Source organism: Vulpes lagopus, chromosome X (assembly GCF_018345385.1).
Source record: "Vulpes lagopus strain Blue_001 chromosome X, ASM1834538v1, whole genome shotgun sequence".
NCBI lineage: Eukaryota > Metazoa > Chordata > Mammalia > Carnivora > Canidae > Vulpes > Vulpes lagopus.
In genome coordinates, this window is record NC_054848.1 from 20,052,265 (window position 1) to 20,072,185 (window position 19,921).

Sequence of the window (19,921 nt, forward strand, 5' to 3'; positions counted from 1 at the left end):
ATCTAGAGAGAGAAAGCAGACCCATGGTTGCCTAGGGCTGGGGTGGGTGCAGGGAACAATTACCAGTGGTCACAGAGTTTCTTTCCCTGGTAATGATGATGTGAAGTTGATAGTGGTGATGGATGCACACTGCATCTGTGCTAAAAACCACTGAATTGTGTGCACACTTGAAATGGGTGACTTGTATGGATACAAGAATTATGTCTCAGGCTGTTTTAAAAATAAGTTATCAGAAATTTTAACATTTATCCAAGGAAGGAATATGTATTGACCATCTAATAGGTATATACTAGGTTCTATACAAGTTACAAACCCAGTGTAAGACACAAACCCTGATCGCAGATTGCTTACAGTTCAATAGAAAAGGCACCCATGCAGTCGGTAATCACTTTTGCTTTCTGAATGTTCCGTGTCTTTTGGAATGGAACTGCCTGATTTCTCTTCCAGCTGTTTCTTTAATAGTCCTGATCTTCTTACCCTTTGTCTTCTTTTCCTTGTAAAAGCAAACTGTTGCTCCTCAGACTTGGATAAATATCAGCCCCAACCTATTACCTTCAACTAACTTAAAGGATATTTTTAAGCTATGGTAGTGTCCATGAGTGTGTGGCTCATGGAAACCAGTTCATTCAGCAAATACTGCTATTTCATTACAAATAATTGGCAAATCTTAAGATTTTGAGCATTATTATTTTAAAAAATATATTCAAAAATTCTTTTTATTTCAGTTGAAGAACCGACATTGATATATTACTATTTTTAAAGATTTATTTATTTATTTTAGAGATAGAGCAGGAATGGGAGGGTCAGAGGGAGAGGGAGAGAGAATCTCCCAGCTGAGTGGAGCCAGATGCGAGACTTGATTTCATGACCTTGAGATCATGACCCGAGCCAAAACCAAGAGTTTGCCACTTAACCAACTGCGCCACCCAGGCACCCCAACATTGATATACTATTATTAACTAAAGTCTCTAGATTACATTAAGGTTCGCTCTTTGTGTTGTACAGTTCTCCTGGCTTTAACAAGTACATAATGACATGTATCCACCATTGCAGTATCCTATAGAGTAGTTTCACTGCCCTAAAAATGCCCCATGCTCTATCTATTCATCCCTGCCACTTTTACCTCCCCCTGGAACCCACTGATCTCTTTACTGCTGCTACGGTTTTGCCTTTTCTAGAATGTCATAAGTTTTTAATGAAATATTTTTTAATATTGAAGTATAGTTGATGTACAATGTTACTTTTTTGGCATTACAACATAGTAATTCAACATAGTAATTCTATACATTACTCGGTATTCACCATAATAAATGTAGTCACCATCTGTCACCATGCAAATCATACCCACAAAGAAATATCACCTCACACCAGTCAGAATTGCTAGTATCAAAATGACAAGAAATAACAAGTGTTGGTGCAGATGTGGAGAAAAGGGAACCCTCATGCACTCTTTAGGGGAGTGTATTTGGTCCAGCCACTTGGAAAACAGTATAGAAGGTCCTCAAAGAAACTAAAAATAGGAGTACCACATGATCCAGTAATTCTCCCTCTGGGTATTTACCCAAAGGGATCAGGAGAACAAAGACAATGATTGGAAGATACATGCACCCCTACATTTATTGCAGCATCATTTACAATGGCCATGATATGGAAGCAACCCAAGTGTCCATTGATAGATGAATGGATAAAGAAGGAATGGTATGTATATATATTATGGATATTACTCAGCCTTAAAAAAGAACGAAGTCTTGCCATTCAAAGCAACATGGATGGTCCTAGGGGGTATTATGCTAAGTGAAATAAGTCAAACAGAGAAATACAAATACCATCTGATTTCACTTAAATAGGAAATCTTAAACAGACTCTTAAATACAGGAACAAACTGGTGGTTGTCAGAGGGGCAGGTAGAGGAGGGATGAAGTTGGTGGAGATTAAGAGATACAACCTCCCAATTATAAAATAATTAAGTCACAGAGATGAATAGTACAGCATAGGGAATATAGTCAATAATATTGTTAGCTACAAATATCTTTTAGCTGCAATTTAGCCAGATTGCATTGTGTTCGAAAGTACGGTCTTGGGTTTATAGATTTTCATGGAAAATGCCTTTTAGGAATATTTAAAAGCTAAACAAATGTATGCTTAGTATAGAACTGGCCATTGTGTTATTAGTGTGGTATTTTGATATTGTAGTGGTCATTAAAACTTTAAAGGTGGAGAGATTTTGGTTTAGTCATAATGATTTTATTATAGCCAAAAAAGACTATTTTTAAAAAAGCAATAGTTAATTCTAAGTCCATCAGTTTAGTAACTGTCCTGGTTTTATTTATTTTATCTGTCTGCTTATGTCTAAAGCTAAACTTTTTTCTTTCTTTGCAGATGCCTATGAAACTGCCAAGATGCTGTGTGAGCAGTATTACCTGGTCGCTCCAGAGCTGGAAGTTGAAGAATTCAATGGTAAAAGAAAAATACTTTTGATCTTAAATACAAGGAATTTGACTAAAAATCTGATGATACCTGAACTATATTTCAGTGAGATCTTCAAATTATGCTGCTTTTTTTTACCCTTTCATATCTTTTTAAAGACTTTCTATCTCTCTAGTCACTTAGGTATATTTTTGTAAGGAGTTTTTGTACAGGAGTATGTAATCTATTTCAAAAAAATTTCAAAAATCTAGTGCAAACTCAGAATTCTTGGAACAGAAGTCATCAGAGTAGAAAGTGCACAAACAGTTCTCAAAATAACAAATGGCAAGTAGTCAATAAACATACAGAAATGTGTTTAATCAGAGAAGTACAAACAAAAATAAAGAAATACCATTTTTGTCTTTCAAAATGACAGTGCTCTAATGTTGTAATGCTTTGAATTGGTGCCCAGAAAAATACTCTTTCAAGAACATTTACACATTTCTCATATAAATTTAAATTAGTACAGCCTTTCTCAAAAAATGCTAGTGATGTCCTTTCTCTTGGCCCAGTAAATTAAATGCAGTAATGGTCATATTCTTTGGTCCAGTAAATTAAACCTCAGAACATTTATTACAAGAAAATAAAGATGGGGCACCTGGGTGGCCCAGTGGTTGAGCATCTGCCTGTGGCTCAGGGTGCGATCTTGGGGTTCTGGGATTGAGTCCCACATTGGGCTCCCCAGAGGGAGCCTACTTTTCCCTCTGCCTGTGTCTCTGCCTCTCTCTGTGTGTCTCTCATGGATAAATAAAAAAAGGTGTACACAGATATATGTACAAGAATAACCATCACAGTGGTTTTCTTATACAGGAAAATTAGAAACCAACCAAAGTTCTCCACAATAGAAGATTATTTAAATAAATTGTATGTCCATAAGATAGAATACTAAGCAGCCATTCAAAATAATGCTTCAAAAGAATATGGAATGTATGGAGAAAGTTGAGTGTTTTAAACACAGGCTATAAAAGTTTGTAGTGGTACAAGTTCAATGGAAATTATTTTGAAGGATTTATAGCACCAAAATACACACAACAGCATTCTGGATTATAGCTAATTGTTATATTAGTTATATGATTCTATATTTATTTGCACGTTAACTTTATTGTAAGTTACAAGAGAGACATGTTCGTTGGAAAAATACAAACGGTACAAAACATAGAGTAAGAAGTGAAAGTCCCCTTACTCTCTCAGGGCTGTACAGAGCTTGTTTTTTTTTATGTAAATGGAGTTGAAACTATACATATTCTATCACTGGTGCTTTTCACTTCGCCTTGAAGATCTTTGCATGTATTAATATCATTTAGAGATTATCCACAGTTGTAGATTGCCATTATTTAGTCACTTACCATCAAACAGATCCTGGGGATTTCTAATTTTCCCATATTCTCTATAATGAGCACTGAATGGTGTCTGGAGGGGGGGAGAATTTGTGAACATGTGTAAGCATTTCTGTAGGTTGGGTCCCTAGAAGTGGAATGACTGAATGGTGTCTGGAGGGGGTAGAATTTGTGAACATGTGTAAGCATTTCTGTAGGTTGGGTCCCTAGAAGTGGAATGACTGAATCTTACCTAGGGTATGGGCATTGACAATTAAAGATAAATCAAATTCCCTCTCAAAAACACACCAAAAATGTATTTTGCTTATAATGAGATCAACACGTGAAAAGATTCGAGGCTCTTGTAGGACAGTTGCCCTGACATTGTACTAGAAAGTATGCAATCAAAGCTGCTTTCAAAGTCTGTTGGGTTCTTGGGAGAAGAGCTGTGCCCATATTTTGAATCAATACACTGCCAGAACCGAATGGACTTGGCTTGAGTATTCCTGAGTAGAAGTATTCTCTCTTCTTCTTCATACCGGCTGGGTGAGGCCTGACCTCAGCATGCAGACTTCTCTTTGTCAAAACACGGAACTTCAATTCGTCTGTAGTAGCCAACTGCTCTTTTGCATGAATGGCCGCCTGAGTCATGCTCAAGGCCAGAGCAGTGAGCCTGCTGTCGCCGATTCCTGGATGCCAGCTGTGTCACACATATCTTCTGAGTGAAGCTATCACGCTGGGCAGCGCACCTCACCAGGAGAAGAGATGAACGAGTATTTCTGGCACCGTCTCGCATGATTTTTGAAGTTCCCATCGCTGAGATAAATGAATGCCGGTAGTTATAGGCAGCCTCTAGTTTCCTGTTGGCTTGGGTAGTGTGTTTATGATTTGTCTTTGTGACTTCCTGAATGTCAGAGCTCTCTGTGGGCGCGGTTAAGGGCTGTGCTTCAGCTCCAGCAAGTTCCGTGTGAGAGATGCAGGTCAGAGGTTGGTCGAGAACACCTGTAAGTAGATGTCACTTCAGAGAGAGCGGGTGTTTGCCACAGCATGTGGGCGCTCTCGGGTTTCCTGGACGGAAATCCGTCAGATCCAGACGCCCATGGATTCCTTTTCAGAGCCCATGTGAACTAGCCAAGCATCTTTCGTGTTGCCTCCGTTACACCACAGGTGCCTTGAACGGTAGTCAGTAGTAGCACTGCCCTCTCTGCTCTGCACTTCGGAGCACTGAGGCTGCCACTGACCTGAAAGAACATGTGTTGCTTCCTGAGAATTGTTCCATTAGTTTGACAAACCATCTTTTGTTCTGCATCTCTGGGTTTTTTTTTTCTTTCCCATTGTAGACCCCTGAAAAAGTAGTAAATAGAATTATGGAGCACATACTCCATGGAGAACACCAGGAGTATTTACCAGTCGTCACTAGAATTCTGGATACTGGGAGCCAGCTGTAATAAACTTTCTGTATTATCCATTTGATAACACTTAACAGGAACATTAAAAATAACAGATGTTTGTTTATCACATCAGGTTTCAGATTTTCCCACCTTGCCACCTGTGGCAGCCCACGTTGGTTTCTCCAGAGACAAGCATCTATTTCGTCACACTGGTTCTCGTTTTAGCTTTCTGATTCTCTTGAGAAATCACTTGCCAAAACATTAAGCAAAGAAACCTCTTTTCTTATCTGTTTTGGATCTTTGTGGGGAGGCAGCAGGGCTCAGAGGAAAGACCTGAGCTCTGTAGCTAGCCAGGTGTGGGGAACATGAAGAACAGCTTCCTTGTCTGTAAGGTCACCGTGTGTGGTGATAAAAGGATACTGTTTCCAGGGCCTCAAATACAGCACCAGACACAAACAGGCTATTTTTAAAAGGGCGGCTACTAGAAAGAAGTCAGGGTTGACTTGGGAAGGATAAGATTTACAGTTACTGCTTGCATTTCTTCACCATTTGTAGATTAGTCATTCCTGTCAAGAGGTTTGTTTAAGCTTTGGGTTTGGTGGGCAACATGAAGACTTCAAGTCATATTCTATATACTTTGTTATAAGAGGGTTGGTTCACAGGGGCATCGGGTGGGGGCGGCTCACTCGGTTAAGCGACTGACCGTGGATTTCGGCTCAGGTCATGATCTCAGGGTTCTAGGATCAAGCCCCGCCTTGGGCTCCGGGCTCAGCAGGAATTCTTCTCCCTCTCCCTCTGTTCCTCCTACTGCCTGCTCTCTCACGCTCTATCTCTAAAATAAATAAATAAAATATCTTAAAAAAAAAGAGGGTTCACAGAAAAGGTCTGTATCTCTCCTGGGATCTTTGATTTCTAGTTTCCCCATATTGGATACTTTTGTGGGTATTTCCAGTCAAGGCTTCTCTGCAATAGTTGAAAAGCCATTGCTGATAGCTCTGCTAACACTGTAAAGTTAATTTTTTAGTCATGACACCAGCCAGCATTTATTGACTACTTATGTTGTGGCAGGCTCTGTGTAAACCAGTGTACCACAATTATCTCATTTAATCCTTATATTAACCCAGTGAGGTATGTACTGTGCCAATTTCAGATATGGAACACTGAGGCCCAGATGTTTTAAATACCTATCAATGTGTTGATTAAATGCCAGAATCAGAACTTAATCTCAGTATGACTTGGGACCACACAACACAGTGTATGGACTGTTTCTGTCAGCCTTATCCATTGACTTTGGGACTTGATGAATCATCTCTAAGTGCCCAGCTACCTTTTCTCTTACATGCATTTCTTTTCTGCTTAATCTCTAGTTTTTCATTATTATAAGGAGAACTATCTGAAAATAAAATTCTTTGTATTCTATGCAGAGTTCTTTTGGTACCTATTAAATGTTGTTCCGGCTAATGGTATTTGGAATAATGATTCTGTAAAATAGAGACTTGATTATTTCTTGAGTCTTGAGCATGAAAAACCTGGGCCATTTTTTTCCATGTACTTTTAAAAATGTACCCTTCAGTGGAAAATTCATATTGCATTTGTGTCTTAGTTTAGAAAGTTAACAAACATCTATTAAGGTTGCGCAACATAAAAGCCTTTGGACCCAGGATTACCTTAAGAGTCATGGACAAAAGCACTGGACTTGGTTTTCAAAGGAAGGAGAGACACCTAACCTATAATGTTCCCAAAGAAAAGTACAAATAATTGAGCAAGCCTACAGATGACTCCTAGAGAATGTTGATTCAACTGAAAAGAAAAAAATTATCAAAGATTTGATTTGGAAAAATATTTGGACTGAAAAGGTTGCATTCAAAAGCCTGTTTATTTGGCTAATAGTGCCTTTTGGTACAAGATAGCCTGAGTGTTCAACTTGTTCCCGGGGCTCTGGGGCTCCGTTTAAATGACAATAGAGAAATGCAAAGAAAAACAGCCGAAAAACAGCCCTGAAACCAGAGGCAATCATTGGTGGACCACTAGTCCTGCCTCCTGCCAGAGGGTAAACAGGTGGAAGTATGCTGATTACCTGCCTGAGCAGAAGAAGCCACAAAGGAGAGGCTACAGCAAAGATGGAGTGACCCTAGGAGGAGAGCCAGTAGGTGCAAAGCACTGGAAAGGAAAGCCAAAAGGTAGGGGCCAGTTGAAAGCTGGTCTAAGGCAGAGCAGAAAGGGGTGAAGGGGAGCGCTGGGCTCCAGCCATACTCTGCCTACAGTCCAGTCACAAGCATTTTACATGGGACAAAAATTAAAATCAGAGAATTTTGTTCAAGAATAACTTTGGAAAGGTGGGGCTGTTCACGTACCTGTTGATAGTCCAAGGTAAAGCCCTCTTCATTGACAATTTGGGGAACCCTCTGGTCAGAAGCCAGCTCACTGTCTGCCTATCCTGAAGGCACTTGAGAAGTCTCGAGCAGGTACACAGGGCTCCAAGTCAGCCCTCTCCTTTAGTTGAGGGCCCCAGGGGAAACAAATACCAGCTACCTCAAATGATTAATCTAGTTCCTCATTATTCAACACGAATATTACAACCAAGGTGTCAGATCTCAGGTGACAACCAGCACTTGATGAAAACCTCATTAGCATTAAACTTAGCAGCTGCACTGCTATGTCCAAAAGACCACCCCTCACCCCCATTCTAAATCCTGAGAGAAAATTATTTTGAATACAGAGTGTTGTACCAAGCCAAACCTTCAAGTGAGAGGTATAAGGATTGAGAAATATATTTCCCAAGTGTACCTTTCTGAGGTAGGCTACTTGACTGACTTGATGGTAGTGTATGTAATATGGATATAAGAAATAGGGAAGAACGTACTAGAACTTCAATCAAAAACAGTTTGAAGATGATGGCTCTGCAGCATGTTTGGAAGGCATTCAATTCTAATTTGGAAAATCTTAAAGAATGAAATGAATGTCATGCGCTAGAATAGGAAACTGGAAGATCTTAGTGATGTGGTAAGGAAAGCATGTTTTCTTGTCCAGTTACCCAAGAGGAAGTGTAGTTAGAAGCTTCAGGAAACAAAACTGTAAGAGGGACATGGTCCAAATATTCAGTAGCATGATTTTGAAGAATTGTTGGAAGGTTAAGAGAATCCGTTTCATTTTAAGGCTGAGAACATTCTTCCTCATGTGACACGTGAGACATGTCATTGGAATCACAGGAAAGGAAATGTTCTACACCATCGTGGCTGCTCTGCAGTGATCTGTATTTACCTAGTTGTGATGTACCCAGCACTATCAATTTTCAGCTTTTTTTTTTAAAAAAAAGATTTTATTTATTGATTTGAGAGAGAGTGCGTACAAGTTGGGGGGAGGTACAGAGGGACAAGCGGACTTCCGATGAGCATAGAACCTCACATGGGGACCCTGGGGCCATGAACTGAGCCAAAGGCAGATGCTTAACTGACTGAGCCACCCAGGTGCCCCTCCATTTTCAACTTTTTAAAAAAGAACCTATAGGCAAAGTACAAAAGAATTCATTAGGATTACAGACCAGAATGGAAATACTATCAACCAAAAGACTAAAGCAGAAATAGTAGCAAGTGGCTGCCTCTGGGTATAGACTGGAGAATAAGATGGGAAATGGTAGGACTTTCACTTTTCTTTTTTTTTATTTCATTCATTGATTGATTTTACTTAATAATTTCAAAAGTAACTCATGATCAAGGAGTTCAAGATTCAGAGTCAGAAGCTCTTGGTTCAGTTGTCCAGTTTCAGGCCTCTTCTGTTTCAGTAGGCAAGTCACAGAGCCTCGGCACTGCCCGTGCCCTTGCCCATAATAATGCCACCTTCCCTATGAGCCACACTGTGGTGTCCTGAGGGTTCACTTGGATAATGCATGCAAGCTTTTAATCAACTGCTAAGAACCTAACAAATGTTTGCTGTACTTTATATCCCAGTTACTTATTAGAGGAAGTAGTTAGGTTGAAGTGATAAGATGGGCCACTGTGTCTGTGTTCTACTTGAGAACGTTCACATAGTTTCAGTCTTTTAAGTGATTTTGGGTCATGAGGAAGAGGAAGGACCAAATCTTCCACCATCTACCCTGTAGCCCACACTGTACTCAGTGCCTGACATGAGATTCAGTGTTTCTCATATTTTCCTCCAAAGATCCCTGATGCAAGGAATGTGGATCTCTGTGGGCAGCAGGGGGAGGCCTATCTGCTAGCTAGTAGTAGAAAAGTTATATGAACCTTAGATTCTGCTCTATAATATGTCTTGCTTGTTGAAATTGAACATAAATTAATATTGCTCCTTAGTCTAGTGTGCCAAGAAAATATGCTCCCTTTCCTCTATGGCTTCACATTCCCCCTCATCGGGAGGAGGGTGTCCTCAAATTTGAAAAAAACTGAGCAATGCCTAGATGACTTAAATAATGCTCAGGATATTATGACATGCGTGATAATATTCCAGTTTTGATCAACTAAGGTTCAGAGAGATTGAGTAACCTGCCCAAGGTCACAGGGCTGGTAAGTGAAGGAGCTGGATTTCTCCCCAGTTCTGTTGGACTTACAAGCATATGCTTTTGCTCAGCCCTGCCTTTAGAGGTGGACACCTAAATTAGCCTTTCATGTAGAGTTCTTTTTTATGTACTTGGAAAATAGAATGCCAGCAACAATCTTGACTTTCCTATAGTTTCGGTCCTTATTCATTGATGGTTTTTGTGTCTGTTTTCAGCCAAAGCTCCAGACAAACCTATTCAGGTAGTTTATGTGCCCTCACATCTGTTTCACATGCTATTTGAGTTGTTCAAGGTAAGTGGAATTTAAAAACATGGAAAGAAGTCTTCATTTTAAATTACTTTGATTCAGGGCATAATGGATTCATTAGATTAGCATAAGAAAAAGGTTTTTGCATAACCATTTTAAAAATTCTATTTCTGATACCCTGTGGGTTTTATAATTTGTACACTATGAGATGAAAAATTGCTGTGTACAGTATGGTTTTCGTGAATATTAGTACATATTGATTTTGAAGCTTAATTGTACTTTAGAGATTTTATGTAAAATCCATACTGTTTTTCCTTCAGTTATGAGATTAGAGATGCTTTTAGTTTCCAAACCTGGCAAAGGCTTTATTGATGGTAGCCAGATCAAAATAAATAAATGTTTTTGCATATTTATGTTTCTGAACATTAACCATGTTAGTGCATTAGCAGTTGTTTTAGTACTGAGAGATACCATAACCCTTTTACATATTTGAGTCCGTTCAGAAGATCTGATGGACGCAGAGGGGAAAGATAGACAAAGGCTGGACCAAAAAAAAAAAGCCTCCCCCACCGACCAAAAAAAAGAACAAAACCTCTTTAGACTCTTTACAGCTTAGCTGTTGCTTTTGTTAATCAGCAGCTCATGGCATTTATAAGAGCAGTATTATAGGCACAAGGTGTTTAAACTAAAATTTCATTTCTTCCGATGTGTAAAACCCTAAATTGAACACCTGAGAAATCAGTTATGCTGATTTGCTTCCCAAAATTATAATGTTACTGATGTAACACTTGAAGGTTGAGATGGGCATTCAATTGTGAACTTTCTCTTCAACAGCTGTGGCTTTTTCAAAATTTCTTTTTAACCGACATTGCTTCTACATGGTTTTTTTTCCAGCCAAATGATTAATTTTTGTGGGAAGCATGAATACTCTCAGGTTTTCCGCCTTCTTTAGAGGAAAGGTGCTCTGTAAATGCAGACTGATAAATAGGATTTAAAGTGCATCAATGAGCTTCTGCAGCCTCGTTACATGTGATAAAAACATTCCTCTTGGTTAAGAGTTGAATAACCTAAATACCCTAAAGCAAAAACAAAAAGAAAAAAGAAAGAAAAAAAATACTTAGTATGATGGATGATGGGAATAAAACTAGATGAAATCAAAATAAAGCATCGGGCAATTTTTCCTTGATCCAAACACACATTTAGCTAAGTTTTTTAGAGGAAAAAAAAGTGGTGTATAAATCCAACTAATATTTGCTCCACAAAAGCATTGTTGTGTAATAAGTAATCCTGTACTAGTTCCTTTTTTTTTTAAATTGCGGTTTGTGACTCAGCAGCATGCTAAAGAAAAGGGCCTTATTATTTCAGAACTCAATGAGAGCAACAGTCGAACTATATGAAGATAGAAAAGAGGGCTACCCAGCTGTTAAAACCCTTGTTACTCTGGGTAAAGAAGACTTGTCTATTAAGGTAACTGACTGCTTTATTTGCACATGTGCTTCATTAGTTATTTTAATAATACCCAGACATTGAGGAATCTAAGAGAAGAAAACAGACACTGAGTGTCTTATTTGTATGTACCACGTTAGATCTGTAGCTTCTTATCTCATTTAAACTTATTAGAACCCTACTTTTCCCGGAGCTGAATAAGACCTGAGCCCCCAAGCCTGTCAACCCCATTGCATTTCCTGCCTCCTTTGTTTTATTTTAGCTTGTTCACGGTGGAACCATATTGCACTGGGGGTTCCAAGCCCTTGTACATTTTAGAGTTGCCTGGTATGTACTTTAATGAACTTCTTGCCTTGTACTAAGAGATTGACTTTAAAAAAAAAAACAAAAACCTTTTGTACATTACAGATAAGTGACCTGGGTGGTGGTGTGCCACTTCGAAAAATAGACCGCCTTTTTAACTACATGTATTCAACTGCTCCTAGACCTAGCCTGGAGCCTACAAGAGCTGCCCCTCTGGTAAGCATCTTAAAGTGCCGCTTAAGGAAGGACCGTTAACAAGAGGAGGGAGGCTTTCTCCCTGGCTCCTAACACCAGCCTCTGAATTTGAATGTTTCCTGCATGATTTGGAGGAGGGGTATTTTTTTTATCACACTGCTACGTCTTTGTGAATCCTTTAGACTTAGATTTCTTTTCCAGTTGTGTCTAAGAAACACTCAGAGCTGAGTACCTCACTTCTTAATATAGAGAAAAAAGCATTTCCTTTCGGTTAAGACTGCTGCGGGAGCACCATTCCCCGCCTGGTGCTACCCTTGGAGCGAGTGGAAGGTGAATAGCGGCTGAGCAGAGGAGCTGCAGAGCCCGTTCGGCTGCGGCTGCCGCATGGTCCTGGGCGCTTGGGCGCTGCGTGCTTTGGAGACCCAAATCACCCAGGGCCTTTGAACTTCCCCCACCACATCTGTTTATATAATTAGAATGTTAAATTATGAACACATTAAATATTTTTATAGTAAACAACGTAAGCAGGGAACATATAGGTGGCGTATGCATTTTCAGCGCCCTTTCTGTCTCAGCCCCGTTAGGCAGTGAGAAAAGCCTCAGGTTACCATGGCAGCATTTAGATCCTGCTAGGGCCACACTTTGTTCCCCTGCTGAGTGTTTCTAATTGACAAACAACAATTGAACCCTTTGTCATTAAACACAGCAACATATCTATCAGTCTGCAAAAATGGTTGAGGGTACAAATTAAGTTTCATTTTCAAGTCCTACCTGACTGATAAGCACATAAGATTATATTTTATTTGTATGAATAAAATCCAACACTATGCATCATTTATTCGAGACGGAGTTTGTTAACTCAGCGTGTTGAAAACGGAGAGAAAGTCATTTTTATAGGAGTCGAGAAAATTCATGAAAGATCAATTCTGAAAGGCATTGCCTTCACCAGGCTCTGGTACCTACTTAAATAAATGTCAAAAGAAAAAAAAAAACACTACAAGCAAATCTGGAGCCTTCCACAGTTGTTTAAAAGGAACATGGATCCTCTCTATTCCAGGTCTCAAAATAGCATCCTGAGGACAGCTGTTCTGTCATAGTTTTTAAAAATGAAACTGAATTGACATAAGACCTTAAAATATTAGGTATCCAACCTCCCATTTCATAGATGAGAAAATCAGGCTAGCGCCTTGCCCAAGGTCATCGCACTCATTATGGCACAGCTGGCACTGGCCACGTCAGCATTCTTTCCCGTGTATAATATGGCCTCTCCTTCTGAAGAAAGGCTTCCTCTGGCATCCGTCCCGGTTATAGACTGTCTTCAGCTTTAAAGTGAGCACATGGATATATACTCCTAGAAAATAGTTTTCTCAGCAGACACCTTCCTATGTTCTAGCTCTCTGCCTTGACACATGTATTCCTTTTTTGGAAATGTCCTCCTACTCAACTCCTGTTGGATCCTTTGACATCCTTTGACACACTTGGGTGAACCCCACCAAATCCAAGTTAGAGACCCCTCTTCTGTGTTCTCAGGGCTTACCTGTCTCCTCACACCCACAACTGTTGAGCTCAGGAGTTCTGGGCTGTTCCCTTACAGTAGGCCTGAGGGCGGGCTCTAGGCCTTGCGGGAATGTAGGAGGCAGATTTCCTTGGCCTCTCCCTGTAGTATTCTGGTTTCTTTGCTGTGGTGACGCCATTCAGCATTATGGCTATCTTGCCCTCACTACCAGCCATAATCTGCCACAGTGACAGGGCGCTCCGTCATACCCAACTCTTTGAGTTAGGACCTGCCTTAAGAAAGGTATCTAGGAAAGATGTTTGAAAATGATAGAAATCCATGTAACCTGGGAAAATTGCTGCTCTGTAGTAGCCCTAATAGCTTCCACTTACTTACTTTTACTAGGTCTTAGACGCTGTGTCAAGACTTGACACTTACATTATTTAATCCTCATAGCGCTCTGAGGGGAGCTTTTTCTTCTATCTTCAGATGACAAAACAGTCTCAGAGAGGTCGAGTAAACTGCTCAGAGTGGATTTCTACTTAGGTCTCTTTGAGCCTAAAGCCCGTGCAAGTACTGCTCTACGAGTGCATCACCCGACTGCTTCCCTCATTCACTTTTTTCAGTGGATTTCATCAGAGGGGCCAAAGCTTACACTACTGAATCTGCCCCTCCACTCCAGAGTTATTGAAATTAGTCTCAGTTCTTATTGTTGCTGTCACTATCTGAGACCTTTTCTTTTTTTCAACAACCTATTACATTCAGCGTTCTATAACAAAGATATAGGAAGGTACTGTAAAATTGTTTTTTGTCTCTAAACATATGTGATCTACCATATATCAAAATATGTTAGCATTCCCAGAACCTTAGGAGGTAGACTCTCAGGAGATTTCCTTCTCAGTACATGTATTAGCCTCAGTACTGGTAGATTTGAACTCTTATGCTACTCAATTTAATTTTCACTTCAGACGGCAAGAAAATCTGATAATGGAACTTCAGTGATGTGATTTAGTATTGTTACCAGTTCAAATTCCACTTGATTTGGGATTTACTTTAAAAATGCTAACAGTAAAAAAAAAAAAAAAAGTGCTAACAGTAGGGTCAGCCTGGGTGGCTCAGCGGTTTAGCGCTGCCTTCAGCCCGGGGTTTGATCCTGGAAACCTGGGATCAAGTCCCACGTCAGGCTCTCAGCATGGAGCCTGCTTCTCCCTTCACCTGTGTCTCTGCACCTCTCTCTCTCTCTCCCATAAATAAATAAATAAAATCTTTTTTAAAAAATGCTAACAGTTGGGGGCACCTGGGTGGCTCAGTTGGTTAAGAGCCTGCCTTTGGCTCAGATCATGATCCCAGGGTCTAGGGATCAAGCCCCACGTCATCGGGTTCCCTGCTCACAGGAAGCCTGCTTCTCCCTTTCTCTCTCTCCCTCTCCCTGTACGTAATTACACTCTCTCTGTCAAATAAATAAGTGAAATCTTTTTAAAAATGCTAACAATTTGTTTTGAAATGCTCAAAAAGCATTAGTCAAAACTTGGGAGTATTTCTAATGTTTTCCAAACATAAGAGAAGTGTTTTTGCAGGGCGAAAATAGATTGTTTGCCATAAATGAGCATATACATCATTGTAAAGGTTGGATCAATAGTTTATTTCCTTTAGACTTGAATTAAGAAGTTATTTTAATTGGGGTGCCTGGGTGGCTCAGTTGGTTGAGCGTCTGGCTCTTGATTTCGGCCTGGGTGATGATCTTAGGGTTCTAGGATTAAGCTCTGCATTGGGCTCCCCATTCAGCGGGGAGTCTGCTCAAGGATTCTCCCCTTCTCTTACTCATGCTCTCCCTCACACTCTCTAAAATAAATAAGCTTTTATTTATTTATTTTTTTATAATAAATTTATTTTTTATTGATGTTCAATTTACCAACATACAGAATAACACCCAGTGCTCATTCCATCAAGTGCCCCCCTCAGTGCCCGTCACCCATTCACCCCCCCCTCCTAAATAAGCTTTTAAAAGAATTTCTTTTACTCTTGAGTAGTCCTCATACCAAACATGTTAGCATTTGTGCCTGTCTCACTGTATTAATTTTCTTTTCTCTATAGGCTGGATTTGGATATGGCTTGCCAATTTCTCGTCTGTATGCTAGATATTTCCAAGGAGATCTAAAACTCTATTCCATGGAAGGAGTCGGTACTGACGCAGTCATTTATTTGAAGGTACTGTACTTATTAGTTATATGAAGGCATCTTTACTTTTTAAAGCTTTAAGTTCTAATAATTAATGGAGAATAGCACTGCATCATCTCTTCAGTTCAGATTTACTTCAGTTTTATGGGAAAACCAGGGTATGTCCTGCCCTTGATTTTATGCTCAGATATAGCAAATTGTGAAACACGGAGATGCAAGAACCAAAATACTGATTTTTAAAGCCATGATTCTTTCTTGTGATGTCTTTTAAATTACATAACCATAACCATTGAAAGGACTAATCTAAAAGGAGACAGCTTTTCTTTTTCATAAACTAAAATGTTTTAGCCTTTTACTTTAAAATTCGCTGGCTTTCCCAGAGTTCCAAGAATGCAATAATCATAATACGGTGATATAAAAAGGCTGATCTAATAACAAAGCTTCCATAATGCAGGTTTTCTCATTCCTTGGTGGCATCAGACTTTTTATTTATTTCTAAACTCTGGAGTATTTGGAGTATTTTTGAGTAGATCATACAGGCACGTAGTACAAAATTGAGAAGCTGCAAAAGGGAAAACTAAGCCTTTCCCACCACTGTCTCTGTGACACCCGGTTCTCTTGCCCAGAGGCTACTGTGGTACCAGTTTCTCATGGAGCCTCCTGGAGTTGGTTGTACGTTGATAAATATACGGGGGAAAATATTTTTTCCCTACACAATGATTTCAGCATTTTTCCTTTTTTTAAAAGCTTTCCTGTATATCTTGGAGATATTGCTATAGCCATTCATATAGATCTGGTCATTCTTTTTAACAGCTGCATAGTATGTTACATGTTGTATGGGATATGGTATCCTATTAGCCAGTTATTTGAAGTGTTTATCTTAGATGCCCATGCATCTAAATGATGTGATATTTGACATCACTTTATGGGCTTTATTTCTGTATGAGCCCTCTGGCAGAGCAATTGGCCAGTAGTGCTTGGCCTAAGACCATATAGTCAAGATGATGGAGTATCTCAAAGCAGTATTAACTGAATTAAATGCTTTTTCTTCTGGTTACTCTATGTGCTTTAGTACTGGTTTTTAATGAGTGAATGTTTTTGTTTTTGTTTTTGTTTTTGAGTGAATGTTTTTATTCCTTTAAAAGAGCTTTAATTTCATCTTGGCCAGTCTAAGTAAACTGTGAAAATATAATTTTAATATAATTCCAAAAATATGTATTAAGATTTCTAACGTTTTAAATAGTCAAATTTGGGTTAGTATTTCATGTGAGAAAAATGACACCATGGAACTTCGGTGTATATTTTTGTTTTTTTCCTAGGCACTTTCAAGTGAATCATTTGAGAGACTTCCAGTTTTCAATAAGTCCGCCTGGCGTCATTACAAGACCACACCGGAAGCTGATGACTGGAGCAATCCCAGCAGAGAACCTAGGGATGCTTCAAAATACAAGGCGAAACAGTAACTTTCCACTTTGCCTTTTGCTGTAAAATGTCTGATTTTTCCCTAGAATGTACCAGCCAGATGATACGTTTAGCCCGGTCTTTGTGGTTTTTTTCCCACTGGAAAAGGAAAGTGATCTCTAAAGAAAGGTGGGAGCTGCTTTTTCGCTCCAGCCAGAAGGGACAGCAAGGACTGGGTAGCCAGAGTAGCCCTGCCAGTAGAGGTGCTGATGTTCTAGGAGTCCTTACCCTGTGGAGCTATTAACAGCAGTGAGCAAGGTTTATACTGCCATAGATTTTATTTCAAAAGTAAACTTTGCTATTTGTCATCACCTATAGAGATTGACAGGAGAATGTTTAGAGAAAGTCTGTGGGGGGTTGAATCCAAAAAAAAAAAAATAAAGGAGTTAGAATTATCAGTCAAGATAAACAAACTGGTTTATCCATACAACGGGAAAGGACACGTACTATGTGATTCCACTTGGTGAGGTGCCTAGCAAAATCAATTTCATAGAGACAGAAGGTGAAATGGTGGTTGCCAAGGGCAGGGGGAATGAGGAGTTAGTGTTTAACGGGTGTAGAGTTTCCGTTGGGATGATGAAAAAGTTCTGGAGATGGATGGTGATGAGTGGTTGCACAGTACTGTGAATATACTTAATGCTGCTGAACCGTACACTGAAAAACAACATTTCTAACCATCTTACTGGATAGCAGATTTGATGTATGGTTTACCATAATAAAAATGAAAAAAGAAGAAACAGAAACAATCACAAAATAACAGGTTTCACTGCTTTATGGTAATAAGAGCAACAATCTTCGGTTTCCAATTATTTTTTCTTTTCACAACTATTAGGCTCCAGCTCTATTAGCAACAGTAACGGCTCTGTTTATTTAAAATAACCTTTTATTAACAGAATGGCAGTATATGTGCATTATAAAGAATTAGAAAATGTAAGTGAGCAAAAAAAGGAAACAGAAGCCACTATATTCCCACAACCTAGACATTACTGCTCTTACCACTTAGTGTACGTTCTTCCAGATGCTCTGCTATTTGTATACACATGTACTTTCCCCCGGATAAGATCTACTTATTTACACTGTTTTACAACCTGGTTTTATTTCATTTAATCTTTTCTACCTTTCCGTGTCAGTAAATTTCCATCTTGAAAATTTCCCTGAATTGCCCTAACCCGGATCCATTAGTTCCTGACTTGTATGACAAATTTGAGTAGATTCCAAATTGCTTTTAATCTAGAACAGTTTTGTTGTTGTTGTTGCTGAGAGACCATTCCAGTTGTCCCGCAAAAGTATCCCACCTTGATTGGTTTGGTTTCTTCTCTGACACGTCAGTTAGCTTTTCCGCCATTCTCCGTATTTCCTATAAACTGCAAGTTCATCTGAAGATTCCATGGAACATTTTTTGCTAGAGTACCTCATGAGCACTATTTCAGAATCACACTGTGAGATTCATGATATCTGACTGATCCACCTTTAGTGATGTTAAGATTGGAGATGTTTAAAACGTTGACTGGTCCCTCCGTGGTATAGTTGTTTTTCCCTTCTCACCTAGAAAGTAATCTGGGGTGCCTGGGTGGCTCAGTCGGTTAAGCATCGGACTCTTGATTTCAGCTCAGGTCATGATCTCAGGGTCCTGGGATTGAGCCCCACGGTGGGCCCTGTGCACAGCAGGGAGTCTGCTCGAGGATTCTCCCTCTCTCTCTGCCCCTCCCCAACTCATGTGTGCACTCTCTCTCTCTTCCTCATCAATGCAAGCCATTTAGGTTCCTTTTTTTTTTTGTAAAGATGTTATTTATTTTAGAGAGAGTGTAAGTGGGGGAAGGGGAGAGAGAGAGAGAATCCCAAGCAGACTCTGCACTGAGCGAGGAGCCAGACGTGCGGCTTCATCCCAGGACCCTGAGATCATAATCTGAGCCGAAATCAAGAGTCAGATGCTTAACCTACTGAACCACCCAGGCACTCCTATTTAGGTGACTTTTGAATTACAGTTCATCCTGACAAGGCAGGATAAGAATTTAAATCTTCTCTTTAATGACCAATTTTCAAGGTAAGAGGTTGAGGTAAAATCCACCTTAAATGGTAACAGATGAGTTTCTGGCTTTCTCTTTTTTGAGCATTATTATGGATAGTTTTGACTTTCCTCCAATAGGTTTCAATTAGAACGTACCCACACACGAATATAAAGTCTCAGTATATGGCTTGACACATTTTTGCATCTATATTTCCAGCACCTGAAAAGGCCTCTTCCTAATCAGACTCTTCTCCCTTTACCATCCCCCAAGGAGCCATTATTCTGACTCTGTCACCCATCCTTAAAACTAACTCTAGCACTTCTTAAACTTCAAAGGAACATGTAGTATGTACTCTTTTCATGTCTGGATCTCTGTGAGGTTCATCCATGTTACTGCATGTATCAGCCAGCATTTTGATGATTAAATTGGCACACCATTGGCCATTGGTAACTATTTCAAGTCAGGTCCTCTGTGTTCCTTTGCTAAAACCCCACGGGTCTTTGAAAGCTTTTTCTGGCCCAAGATGATATCATGGTCCAGAGCACAATATAAGAAACATCTTATATCTTCCTTGCCTCCATCCTAGAATCAACTATTTTCCTCAAGAAGTCCTACTTGCCTCTGACAGGTTTTAGAGACCCTAATCTGGAAATTGAGAGTGTACGTTGTACCTTTTCTAGTCCCCTTTTCTGGACAGAACTATACAATATATATTTTTAAGTCGTAAGTTAATATTGATATTTTCAGTTTGATTTTAACATTGCAGTGTTTCACCCAAATACATTTTAATTGTGTATATTTCTTCTGATCTTGAAAACCTTGATTCTTAACGTAATGCAACAGAAAAGTATTTGTACGCAAATACAGTGGATATAGCTTTGTGATTTTGACCATTATAGTAGCA

The 19,921-nt window shown here is 39.5% G+C and overlaps 1 protein-coding gene across 4 annotated transcripts in view; it reads left to right on the plus strand.

Moving 5' to 3' along the window:
- The window catches only part of PDK3 (pyruvate dehydrogenase kinase 3), a 156,799-nt gene that overhangs the window by 124,681 nt on the left and 12,197 nt on the right, over nucleotides 1-19,921 (plus strand). For 3 of the 4 annotated variants that reach the window (XM_041740572.1, XM_041740573.1, XM_041740569.1), the window contains 6 exons: nucleotides 2,380-2,457; nucleotides 9,899-9,975; nucleotides 11,296-11,397; nucleotides 11,785-11,895; nucleotides 15,464-15,577; nucleotides 16,867-17,006. In XM_041740572.1, the coding sequence (XP_041596506.1) occupies nucleotides 2,380-2,457; nucleotides 9,899-9,975; nucleotides 11,296-11,397; nucleotides 11,785-11,895; nucleotides 15,464-15,577; nucleotides 16,867-17,006 (622 nt within the window). The remainder of the gene's footprint in view (nucleotides 1-2,379; nucleotides 2,458-9,898; nucleotides 9,976-11,295; nucleotides 11,398-11,784; nucleotides 11,896-15,463; nucleotides 15,578-16,866; nucleotides 17,007-19,921) is intronic. The other variant, XM_041740570.1, reaches the window with a different exon arrangement.